At 42.8% G+C, this 13,243-nt stretch overlaps 1 protein-coding gene across 1 annotated transcript in view; it reads left to right on the top strand.

Moving 5' to 3' along the window:
• Positions 1-13,243, top strand: part of MYO1D (myosin ID) — a 254,685-nt gene that overhangs the window by 96,484 nt on the left and 144,958 nt on the right. Inside the window, exons 16-18 of the mRNA XM_010861705.1 lie at positions 1,347-1,570; positions 6,285-6,429; positions 7,172-7,276. Coding sequence (XP_010860007.1) covers positions 1,347-1,570; positions 6,285-6,429; positions 7,172-7,276 — 474 coding nt within the window. The remainder of the gene's footprint in view (positions 1-1,346; positions 1,571-6,284; positions 6,430-7,171; positions 7,277-13,243) is intronic.

Raw genomic sequence — 13,243 nt, 5'->3', positions numbered from 1 at the left:
CCTGGTCCAGGAACATCCCACATGGCACGGAGCAACTAAGTGTGTGCACCACAGCTACTGAGCCCAAGTGCTGCAACTGCTGAAGCCTGCACGGTCTGTCTACAGCCTGTGCTCCCAACAAGAGACGCCACCCCACTAAGAAGCCCACGCACCGCAATGAGGAGGAGCCCCCCTCGCCACTAGACAGAAGGTGATGCAGCAATGAAGACCCAGCACAAACATACATAAATAAATACTATTTTTTGAAAAAGGCATCACCTAAGTTTTTCTGTGAGAAATTGGTGGCCACAGATGGGGATCTAAGAAGAAATAAAAGAACCCTGAGCAATCCTGGAGAATTCATACTGTGTGGGCTTTGAATTAGAGGTTGAATTTCTTGGTCCTGAGAGTCCAGAGACAGGGAGGGAAATAGTACCATCAACCTAAGAATTCAGACAGTCATTTAAGTAGCAGCAGTGAGTATCACCTGGACGGTGGTGGCAGTTCGTCCGAGGAGGTTATCCAAGAAAACAGTGAGGGAGTTTGGGGTCTTGGGACTCTAGTAGCAGAAAGGAAAAGAAAGCAATTTATACTGGAAATACTGCACAAGAAAAGATACATTTGGTAATAGCATAGTTAGGGGAAGAGTCAATGATGAAGATTATACCATATTTCTTTTTACTTGAGAGGTTGAGAAGGATGGGATCCTGAGACAAATATAAGTAATCTATGACTTCACTATGCTTGGATAAAGCAGGCACTGAAATGTTTACATATTGTCTGATTGATTTCTGAGCACTGCAAACATTGGACATAGATTCTGTGATATCATTCATCTGTTTTTTACCCTTTCCCCAGGAATACATCTAAATTCACAGGAGTTTACATAACACCCAGGGAGGGGGGCTGCACAGACCGTGAATAAATCAGTTCCTAACTCCACTGCAACATTATAGTAGCAGCCGATGTGTGTAGTCTGTGCAAAGCTAGGTTTCATAAAAGAGCTGTGGATGTTGATGGCTTTGGGTTCTGACTCATCTTGCTTCCTTTCAACATTCTTAAAATATTTATCCAAGGATAATGGTATTTTGGCTTTCTTCTTTTCGTGACCTTAGAGTTAGAACAGGGCTCTGCTTCAGACTCCACACGCTTCTTTGTGGATAATAAACCCCCTAAACTCTGAGTCAAAATGATGGGTGTGCCTCCTGGCACCATCTGTTGGTGGCAGGCAGAATTGACATGCTTCGGCTTGGGCTGATCTTATGATGTATGCAAATTTCCAGGTTGAGCATCTAAGTAAAGGAGCGTCTGTGATTTCAAAGTGATCCAGCAACATCTTCCTTTTTTTATTTTCCTCGATCATGAAGGTGTGGCGGGGCACCCTGGCCCGCATGCGGTACAAGAGGACCAGAGCAGCGCTGACGATTATCAGATACTACCGTCGCTACAAGGTCAAGTCCTACATCCACGAGGTGGCCAGGCGCTTCCACGGCATCAAGACCATGAGGGACTACGGCAAGCACGTGCAGTGGCCAACCCCGCCGAAAGTTCTTCACCGTTTCGAGGAGGTCCTACAGGCAATTTTTAATAGGTAAGAACCTGTGGATATGTGCAGCGTCCATGTATGACAGCACACTTATTAGATAAAGTTACAAACCTGAGGCCATGATATTAGCTCTGCTGTTTGCTATATTTTTCCCAGGTGGCTCAGACGGTAAACAATCTGCCTGCATGCAGGAGACACAAGTTTGATCCCTGGGTGGGGAATATCCCCTGGAGGGGAGGGCATGGCAACCCCCTCCAGTATTCTTGCCTGGAAAACCCCATGGACAGAGGATCCTGGCGGGCTACAATTCATGGGGTCACAAAGAGTTGGATACGACTGAGCGACTAACACTTCCATTGGCTTTTACCTTGTGTCTCCACCTTCATGATTTCACTGTCAAAGGGCATCTGCTTACCCCTCAGAAAATAGAACAGTCTACGTATTTTTCCTGTAGCAGTGGTCAGTGGTATGCCACAAGGCCCAGGTCAAGCCATGTTTAAGATAAGCTATTAGCATGATGTCTCTACTTTCTTTTATTTTTTGCTCTTAGAATTACCACATATCACTCATACTAGGAAGTCTGTTATCCTTTCAGAGCAGTGGTTCTCTGTCCACACCTGACATTCACAAAAAGTTTGTAAAATACAGTGAGGCCCAGGTCCTACCTCTGAAAAGTCCTGTTTAATGGTGCTGGGGAGCACAGCCCAAGCGGAGGTCCTGGGTGATTTTAAAATAAAAGAAAGAAAACACTGTTATAGAGCAAGCTATTTTTAAAAACAAATAAGTAAATAAATTAATTAACATCCATGTCACATTTGATACCTTCCCAGCTAATCTTCATTTTTTTAATAAACTTCCCTGAATCTGACTTTGTAGTTATTCATAGCTTCTTTCTTCTTGTTTTTTTAAGCTTGTTTGTTGCCAGCATGCACTGGATATATTTAGCTATGTCTTACATACAGCATCTAGTCACATAAACAAAGTTGTATGTGTGTTTTTAGTCCCTAAGATGCGTCTGACCCTTTGCAACCCCAAGCACTGTAGCCCTCCAGGCTCCTCTGTCCATGGGATTGTCCAGGCAGGAGTACTGGAGTGGGTTGCCAGTTCCTTTTCTAGAGGATCTTCCTGACCCATTGCAGGTAGATTCTTTAGCTCTTGAGCCATTGTTGTTCAGTCCCTAAATCGTATCCTACTCTTGTGACCCCACGGACTGCAGCACGCCAGGCTTCCCTGTCCTTCACTATCTTCCAGAGTTTCCTCAGACTCGTGTCCATTGAGTCAGTGATGCTATCCAACCAGCTCATCCTCTGAGCCTCTGGGGAAGCCCTATAAACTAAACTGTGCTAAATCGCTTCAGTCATGTCTGACTCTTTGCAACCCTATGGACTATAGCATGCCAGGCTCCTCTAAGCTAATGGTTCTCAAATATGGTCATTTGGCATCATGGTATTCTACCAAGTACACCATGAACTGATTGATGTGTTGAATGTAAACTGGTGGCAAATATCAAAAGATTAAAAAAAAAAAAAAAAGATTTTTTTTTTTTTTTTTTAAAAAAAGGGAGGAAAGCTCTTTGATATGTATCTCATTTGCTTTCAAAAAAAAAAAAAAAGGTTTGCTCATACAAAGAAAAAAATAGGACAGGAGAAAATTAATGAACGCAAAAGAACCTCAACCCTCCACTGTCCAGTGTGACCCATAACTGTCAGCTGTAAAGCTCAGCAGAGCCTTCTTAGTGTGCAGATTCATTTGTTCCATGAATTATATCATCTGTCACCTGCACTTTTTACATAATCTAAAAAGTAAGGAAGCAATACCTGAATACATGTCATTTTTTAAGGGACATAATATAGAATTTTATAGGATATAAAGTTGAAATCCTCCACACTGTCTCTTGTCTTTTCTTTCTTTCCCCTAAGATAAGCGCTTATTAACAATTAGTTTGTACCCTTCTAAATCTTTGTCTATACATTTACAAGCGTTTAATGCCCATATAAGAGAAGTATGATATAGTGGTTAAGAACGCGAACTCTGGAATCTAGCTGCCACTGACCAGCTGTGTAACCTTGGACAAATGAATTAACCTCTCTGTGCCTCTGTTTTCTTATCTGGAAAAGGGCCGTTATCATAGCACCCATTCATAGGGTTCTGAAAGGATTATGAGTAAATAGATATAAAGCATTTCAGATAGTGCCTGCACATAGTAAGTACTGTGGAACTGTTTGCTCATACTATCTGGGTTTCTTTCCCTCTCTTTATTTCCACAGTTCAGTTCAGTTGCTCAGTCTTGTCCGACTCTTTGTGACCCCGTGAACTGCAGCACGCCAGGCCTCCCTGTCCATCACCAACTCCCGGAGTTTACTCAAATTCATGTCCATTGAGTCGGTGATGCCATCCAACCATCTCATCCTCTGTCGTCCCCTTCTCCTCCTGCCTTCAGTCTTTCCCAGCATCAGGGTCTTTTCAAATGAGTCAGCTCTTCATATCAGGTGGCCAAAGTATAGGAGTTTCAGCTTCAGCATCAGCCCTTCCAATGAATATTCAGGACTGATTTCCTTTAGGATGGACTGGTTGGATCTCCTTGCAGTCCAAGAGACTCTCAAGAGTCTTCTCCAACACCACAGTTCAAAAGCATCAATTCTTCTGTGCTCAGCTTTCTTTATAAGCAGGAATCTATGTGTGGCTGTATGACTTTACTTAAAAATAAGTCTTGGAGACCTGTCCATCACAGTAAATAAAGATCTATGTTATAATTTTAGCAGCTGCAAAGAATTATTGATTTTGATAATGTTGCAGTGTAGACTGTACAGTCTTCTTTTTTAAGGCTTGGAGGTTTTATGTATGGCTAGAATTGATTATTTTGTGTAAAATTCAGTTGATTTACTCAGCAAATATTTACTGAGCACCTGCTGTGTCAGAGCCACTGACCTAGGTTTCGTGTGGATACAGTGATAAATAAGAAAGCTGTGAAAGACTGTCCCCAGCCTTCTTAAGACTTACAGTCAATGAGCATTTTGAAAATAATACATCTGCTCTGTGTGTTGATTGTACACACACACACACACACACACACACAGAGTCTTGCCAGTTGGATTAATCTGGTTCAAAGGCACTCTTTTCCTGTAAAGGGCCAGATAGTAAATATTTTAGGGCTTATGGGCTCCACATGGTCTTTGTCACATAGTTTTGTTTTGTTGAACACGTAAAAACTATTCTTAGCTCCATGGGTGAGATTTGGCACGGGCTGTGGTTTACCAACCCCTGGTCTCATTGCTGCATGGTATTTAACTGATCCTTGCACTTTTGATCTGTAGAATCCTGAGAGAAGTGTGTTCAAGGATTTTGCTCTGAATCGCGGGGCCTTGTTTTCTTATAACATCTCTGTGCTTCTAGCTTCAGCCACCTTCTCATTCCTCACAGCAGTTCTTTTTCATCCTGGGAAGGCCGGGTGCCTTCCTCGCACCCAGCTTCTTCCTGGGGTCAAGGCTGCTGAGCTTGCCGGCAGCAGCTGTCATCCGCTGCATGTGTTTGGAGATGGAGGTTTGCTTGATCAGGAGGAGAAGTGTGTGCTCATCCCCCGCCCCGCCCGCCTACCCCCCAGGTTGGGTGGGTCAGATCTGAATTCCCCAGCACAGCTCTTTGCCACAGGCCCCTGGGGTCAGTCCGCGGTGGACCCGGTCCTGGGCCACGGTGGGCAGTGAAGAGGGGACAGACTGACCCGACACATGGCCTCCATGGCACTGTGGGTTCTGGCCCCAGCTCTCTCCCTGACACCCGCTCTTCGGTCCCCCTCCCGCAGGTTCCTGCTCCGGCTCACAGGGCTCCTTGCTGTTCCCTCAGACACCAAGCCAGCTCACACGTTAGAATCTCGGCGCTCACTGTTTTCTCGCCCTAAACACTCTTGCCCAAGCATCCATACAGCGGGCCCCGCCACTTCCTGCTCCTCTGTCCTTGTCAGGATGCCTCCAGACCAGCCTCGGCGTCTGACGCCTGCTCTCTGCTCCTTCCCTCTGTTGCACTCCTCTCCCTGGTTCCTTGTCGTGTTTTCTTTCATAGCCCTAATTCCATCATCCACACTGGGTGTCTACTCACTCGCTTATTTCTCATCTGCCTCTGCTTTCTGGGGCTTCCCTGGTGGCTCTGTGGTCAAGAACCTGCCTGCTGATTCAGGAGACATATGAGATATGGGCTCAATCCCTAGGTTGGGAAGATCCCCTGGAGGAAGGCATGGTAACCCTCTCTAGTATTCTTGCCTGGAGAACCCCATGGACAGTGGATTCTGGTGGGCTACAATCCATGGGCTCACAAAGAGTCGGACATAACTGAGCAACTAACACTAAACTCTGCTTTCTAGAACATCAGCACCTAGCAGAAAGGGTCTGTCTGTTTACAGCTGTGCCTCTGCTCCCTAGAACAGCATCTGAAGTTTAGTAAGTGCCTAGAAAACATTTGATGAGTGAATGAATGATGAAGCCAGAGTTCTTATGCCCTAACTATAGATATTAAGAGAGTCCATGTATCCCTAAGTTCTGGTTGCTTCCAAAACATGCAAACAGCAAAGGAAGTTTTACAAAAATCTCTCTCCACATAAAACTGTTACGTCGTTTAACACGTTCTATGTATATTTTGGAGGGTTTTTTTTTTTTTCAGGGTGATGTGGAAGTAATTTAATTCTACTTAAAGGCAGCTTCAGTTATTTTTGAGAATGAATAGGATGGTATTTTTAAAGTCTTAAAACATTTTGTTTGTTTACTTATAGATGGAGAGCATCCCAACTTATCAAGACCATACCTGCTTCAGACTTGCCTCAAGTGAGAGCAAAGGTTGCAGCCGTGGAAATGTTGAAGGGTCAAAGGGCTGACCTTGGGCTCCAGAGAGCCTGGGAGGGCAACTATCTTGCTTCGGTAAGTCCAAGAGAACAAAGTGCAATCTACTTCCGCTCCTTTAACAAAGAAAGAGAAGACGTTTTCTCCAGGAATTTATAGAAAGACTAAGACACCTTCAGAAGCTAAATCTTACGGGAGATACTAAACTAAAAGACTGTACGGCTTCTAAGTGTACCACATGGGTATGTCCCTCACTTTAAAGAGAGTTATCAGGACTTCCCTGGTGGTCCGGTGGTAGAGAATCTCCCTTGCAATGCAGGGGACACTGGTTTGATCCTTGGTTGGGGAAGTAAGATCCCACATCCTCAGGGCAACTAAGCCCTGAGCCACAATAATTGAGACCGTGCTCGAGAGCCTGTGAGCCACATCTAAAAGCTGATGCAGCCAAATAAATAAATATTAAACCAGAAAGAGAGAGAGAGTGTTCTCTGCCTTCTATCCATATGAATTAGGTACATTCAATAACCTGGCTTTGATCATTTAAACCTTCTCTTGCATAATTCAGCAACTATTTTTAATTACCCACCTTTGTATCAGTTATTCCCAGCGCTGTATTTCATCCTCTCTCCCATTCTTGATTTTTAAAATATTCTAGGATCTTTGGTGTTAGAATAACCCTTTAGTAGCTTATCATCTGGGGTGGGGAGGTGAAAAGGACCTGTGTGAAAATACATGAGCAGAGGTATAAAGCAGTAACAGATGATGTTTTCATCTAAAATGTTAAGCACACACCTTTTACCACATTTCCTGTCTCTTTCAGAAACCAGATACACCTCAGACCTCAGGCACATTCGTGCCCGTTGCGAATGAACTAAAACGGAAGGACAAATACATGAACGTCCTCTTCTCCTGTCACGTCCGTAAGGTAAGGCAGGCTGGAAACAGACCTCCCTGGAAAGAAAAGACTGATTCAGGTGAAACTGACTTAGCTATGACCACAGCCAGACGGAACAAGAGGTCCATGACTGGCTACATCATCCACAGGCTCCACCTGCTTATATGGTGAAGCACTGACGAAATGACTGAAGTGACTACAATATTAGGGTTAGGCTATAAAGTCTAATTAGGGAAGTGAATATTTCCAGGCAGGAGGAAACGTGGACATACCCCTAAGAATGAAGAACAGGAAAAGTGGTAGCTACATGGGTAAATACATTACCTTTTTCCTATCACTTAAATCTCTTTAAAAGATCATTGACTGTACTTCAGTGTTCATAGCAGCATTCTTCACAGTAGTTAAAGGTAGAAACAGCCCAAATGTTCATCAACAGATATTTGAATAAAGAATACACATATCCATCCAATGGAATACTACTCAGCCATGACGGGATGAAATGCATGCTACAGGGTGGATGCACCTTGAAGATATTATCTAAGTGATAAGACACAAAAGGACAAGTATTGTTTGACTCCACTTCCATGAAATATCTGGAACATTCAAATTAATAGAAATAGCAAGTGGAACTGTCATTACCAGGCGCTGAGAGGAGTGGATAGTGTATGTGTTCTTACCTAATGGATGTTAGCATTCAGATATTCTGTGGAAGAAAAGATCAACTCAATATTATACAGACTTTTTAACAAACTAGAGAGCAGCCTGTTTTAAACGTCGAATGAAATGTCACCATGGAAAGCTTGCTGGTAGTATCTTGGTTACCAAAGTGTAGAGTCGAATTCTGAACTCTAGATCCAGAAATTCTATTTGATCAGTATACCTAGAGTTCATGAGACAACCAAGAAGTGACTTTTGCTAACCAGATTCGCACACCCACACAAAACAGTATAAGCCATGATGCCAGTTTTTTTAATTTGACAAAGGAATGTACCATTTTAATGAATTCTCATATCCACTATCTAGGATACTTCCTTTCTAGTATCACGGTCAAATTAGTCATCAGGACAACTGATCAGAGACAGCCGGATGGTTTTGAGAATTACATCATCTGCTTAGAAAAACCTGGCATCCCTAATTCTATCTTTCTAGTGATGACAATTTGATGTCTGACAACATGTGTCTCCCTAGGTCCTACTGCAGAAAAACAAACGGAAAATGTTTTAGTCATGCTTCTGTATTTCTAAGTGCAATGCAAAATAATACACTGTGTTTCTTCACATCATAGCTTAGATAATGTCATCTTTAGCAACTTTCCAGTCGTCCAGGACATATGTAGGTAAACCTGATATGATTTTAGTCAAGTCCTCTTCTTTATGTTTTGGTTCTTTCTGAAACAATCGCTTTCCATAGCTACAGCCATAAAAGGGCTTCCCAGGCGGTGCTAGTGGTAAAGCACCTACCTGCTAATGCAGGAAACATTAGAGACATGCATTTGATCCCTGGATCAGGAAGATTCCCCTGAAGGGCATAACAACCCTCTCCAGTATTCTTTCTTGCCTGGAGAATCCCCATGGACAGAGGAGCCTGGCAGGCCACAGTCCATAGGGTCACAAAGAGTAGGATGTGACTGAAGCGGCTTAGCACACACACAGCTATAAAATGTCCTTTAAGGTGGGAGACCTGTGCAAATAGTTCAGTTCAGTTCAGTTCAGTTGCTCAGTCGTGTCTGACTCTTTGCGACCCCATGAACTGCAGCACGCCAGGCCTCCCTGTCCATCACCAACTCCCGGAGTTCACTCAAACTCATGTCCATCAAGTCCGTGATGCCATCCAGCCATCTCATCCTCTGTCGTCCCCTTCTCCCCCTGCCCCCAATCCCTCCCAGCATCAGAGTCTTTTCCAATGAGTCAACTCTTCCCATGAGGTGGCCAAAGTACTGAAGTTTCAGCTTCAGCATCAGTCCCTCCAGTGAACACCCAGGGCTGATCTCCTTTAGGATGGACTGGTTGTACTCTCACCCATAATGTGTTTTCTCCTGGTCTGACTCCAGGGAAACTTTATCTCTGGCCCCTGTGGAGCTGACAAAACCTACAGACAGATCCCTAGAAGTGTTCAGGCAAGAGCAATATAACTAGAGATTTTTCTCTGGTTGAGGATTTTAGCTTGGGTAATAGAAGAAATCAGATAAGAGCCTATCTAACACTGAATCTGTGATCAAGTTTTTCTATTACTTTATGATTTAAGAGGAAGAAAAATTATGTCCCTTCCTATGTTAGAATTACTTTAAATCTGAATTTATAAATTCACATTTGTTTCGAAAACATTTGTCTTTGATTTGTTTTGATTTAGCTAAGTTATGCAACTCAAAGCTTTTCCTTGGTTACATGAATGTCCTTCCCACTCACTTGATTTATGCATTAAGGATGATTTGAGCTGCTAAAGCTCAAGGTAGAGACTTATGACCTGTGCTCCGTAGAAATTACATTTCTGCATAAAAAGAATGTAATATTTCTAAACAGTGCTTCAGTGGAATTGTTGCTTTGAGGGTTTTGTCTGTTGGTTTCCTGATTGACTCATGAACATATCATCTGAAGAGCTAGAGTCTGCACTTGAGCACTATGGCCTACTGTTTTTCAAATCTTGTGTGACCTTGAGAAGTGATGCAACAAGTTGTTTTTTTCCATTTTCGTTTGCAGCACACTTAATCTGTTTCCCCGTGTGATCTCACAAAAGATGAGGAGCCCGACTTTTACTTGCTATTCAAATTCCATGTTAGAGGTTCTTTGTTTTCCATATCCTAAGATGGATACAAATGACTAGTGTTCTCCAAGAGGGTTTTCACAAACCAGTGTTCCCTTAAATATGATTTTTTTTTTAAAGAATTCTACAAGTGTATTCAGGAAAAAAGTGTGCAAGTGTTAGTCGCTCAGTCACATCTGACTGTTTGCAACCCCATGGACTGTAGCCCACCAGGCTCTTCTGTCCATGAAACTTCCCAGGCAAGAATTCTGGAGCAGGTTGTCGTTTCCTACTCCAGAGGATCTTCCTAATCCAAGAATCGAACCCGGGTCTCCCACATTCTTTACCATCTGAACCACCAGGAATGATGGGTTAAATATGCTCTTATAATGCAGAATTGTATGAAACTTGATGTATCGGTGGGCTCTGAACACCCCAGGGGAGGCTGTGGTTTGCAGTTCCTCAAACCAGTTTGACTTGGAACCCTGTCTCTCACAAAGCATCGCAGGAGGTTGTGCAAAACAGCTTGGAAAAACTATGCAGAAACTCTGCAAGCACCTTGCTTCAAGTAGGCTGACAGGTGCTGGTTTTCCTTTATGGCAAAAAAAATGTTGCTACATGAAGTAAATCATTGCTACCAAGAGTAGTTATTATTTTACCACATAGAGTCTGTTTTCATCTTAATTACAGATACGACTGAGTGACTAACACTTTCACTTTTCATTGAGATATGATTCACATAACATATCTTTCACCATTTTAAAGTGCATGATTTTAGAATAGGGTTGAATACCCCTCACTAAAACCAGTTGTCGACATTTTCATTAACCTGTAAAGAAACCCCACACCCCTTAGCTGTCCCCCCATGCCGAAACCTCCCCTTTCCCTCAGCCCAGGGAAGCCACTAATCTATGCTCTGTTTGTTTAGATTTGCTTATTCTGGACTTTTCATATGAATGGAATTGTATAACACACGGTCCTTTGTGACTGGCTTCTTGGCATGCTGTCGGGGTTCTTTCATGGTGTAGCAGGTATCAAGACGTCATTCTTTTTATTGCCAATTATATTCCATTGTACGGATAGATCACATTTTATTTATTCATTCCTCGGTTAATGGACGTTGGGCTGTTTCTACTTTGCAGCCGTTATGATTAAGGCAGCTGTTAACATTCAGGCACAAGTGTTTCTGTGGATGTGTTTTCAGTTCCCTTGGGTATATCTTAACAGGGGACTTTGTGAGCCAGGTGGGCATTCTGTGTTTAACTGTTTCAGGAGCTGCCAGGCTGTTTTCCAAAGGGACTGTATCATCTTAGACCCCCACTAGTAGTAATGACGGATCCACTTTCTCCACACCCAGGCCAGCATTTGTTACTGTCCGTCTTTTACATTATTGCCATCCTAGTGGGCGTGAGGTGGTATATCTCACTGTGGTTCTGATGTGTGTTTTTCTGATGGCCAGTGATCTCAAGCACCTTTTCATGTTTTTCTACAGCCACATGTATATCTTCTCCGGAGAAATGTCTCTTCAAATTCTTTACCCATTTAAAAAATTTTTTTGGTCTTTTCATTATTGAGTTATGTACTCTAGATACAACATATATTCTTTATGTATTCATTAAATAAGAGTTTTTTTTCAGATATATGATTTGCAAAAATTTTCTCCTGTGGGTTGCCTATTCACTTCTGTTGTTCTGTCTGGGTTACATGTTTTTTTGTTCTTTAATTCTTATGCGTTTTTCTTGTTTTCCCTGATAAATTATAAAACTGTGACCTTTACATTGTAAAAGTCCACAAATCTGGAAGTACCTCCTCCTTTTCCATCTCTTTTGCATCCAGTAGAGTGGTCATAGCTGGATAACATCTATTATAGAATTTGGCTCCACCACCAGAATAAGTTCAGTTGCTCAGTTGTGTCCAACTCTTTGCCACCCCATGGACTGCAGCACGCCAGGCTTCCCTGTCCATTGCCAACTCCTGGAGCTTGCTCAAACTCATGTCCATCGAGTCAGTGATGCCATCCAACCATCTCATCGTCCCCTTCTCCTCCCGCCTTCAATCCTTCCCTGCATCAGGGTCTTTTCTAATGAGTCAGTTCTTCACATCAGGTGGCCAAAGTGTTGGAGGTTCAGCTTCAGCATCAGTCCTTCCAATGAGTATTCAGGACTGATTTCCTTTAGGATGGACTGGTTGGATCTCCTTGCAGTCCAAGCAACTCTCAAGAGTCTTCTCCAACACCACAGTTCAAAAGCATCAATTCTTCGGCACTCAGCTTTCTTTTTAGTCCAACTCTCACATCCATACATGACTACTGGAAGATCCATAGCTTTGACTAGATGGACCTTTGTTGGCAAGATAATGTCTCTGTTTTTTAATATGCTGTCTAGGTTGATCATCGCTTTCCTTCCAAGGAGCAAGTGTCTTTTAATTTCATGGCTGCAGTCACCATCTGCAATGATTTTGGAGCCCAGAAAAATAAAGTCTGCCACTGTTTCCATGAGATGCCATGGAAGTGATGGGGCCACTATCTATTTGCCATGAAGTGATGGGACCAGATACTATGATGTTAGTTTTATGAATGTTGAGTTTTAAGCCAACTTTTTCACTCTCCTCTTTCACTTTCATCAAGAGGCTCTTTAGTTCTTTGCTTTCTGCCGTAAGGGTGGTGTCATCTGCATATCTGAGGTTATTGGTATTTCACCCAGCAATCTTGATTCCAGCTTGTGATCCATCCAGCCTGGCATTTCACATGATGTACTCTGCATATATGTTAAATAAGTAGGGTGACAATATACAGCCTTGATGTACTCCTTTCCTGATTTGGAACCAGTCTGCCTTTCCATGTCCAATTCTAACTGTTCCTTGTTGACCTGCATACAAATTTCTCAGGAGGCAGATCAGGTGGTCTGGTATTCCCATCTCTTAAAGAATTTTCCACAGTTTATTGTGACCCACACAGTCAAAGGCTTTGACATAGTCAAAGCAGAAGTAGATGTTCTTCTGGAACTCTTTTGCTTTTTTGATGATCCAACAGATGTTGGAAATTTGATCTTTGGTTCCTCTGCCTTTTCTAAAACCAGCTTGAACATCTGGAAGTTCATGGTTCACATACTATTGAAGCCTGGGTTGGCGAATTTTGAGCATTACTTTGCTAGCGTGTGAGATGAATGCAGTTGTGTGGTAGTTTGAACATTCTTTGGCATTGCCTTTCTTTGGGATTGGAATGAAATTTTCTAGTCCTGTGGCCGCGGCTGAGTTTTC

This window comes from Bison bison, unplaced genomic scaffold (assembly GCF_000754665.1).
Source record: "Bison bison bison isolate TAMUID 2011002044 unplaced genomic scaffold, Bison_UMD1.0 scf7180017864472, whole genome shotgun sequence".
Classification (NCBI taxonomy): Eukaryota; Metazoa; Chordata; class Mammalia; order Artiodactyla; family Bovidae; genus Bison; species Bison bison.
This window is presented reverse-complemented; position numbering and strand designations above follow the sequence as displayed.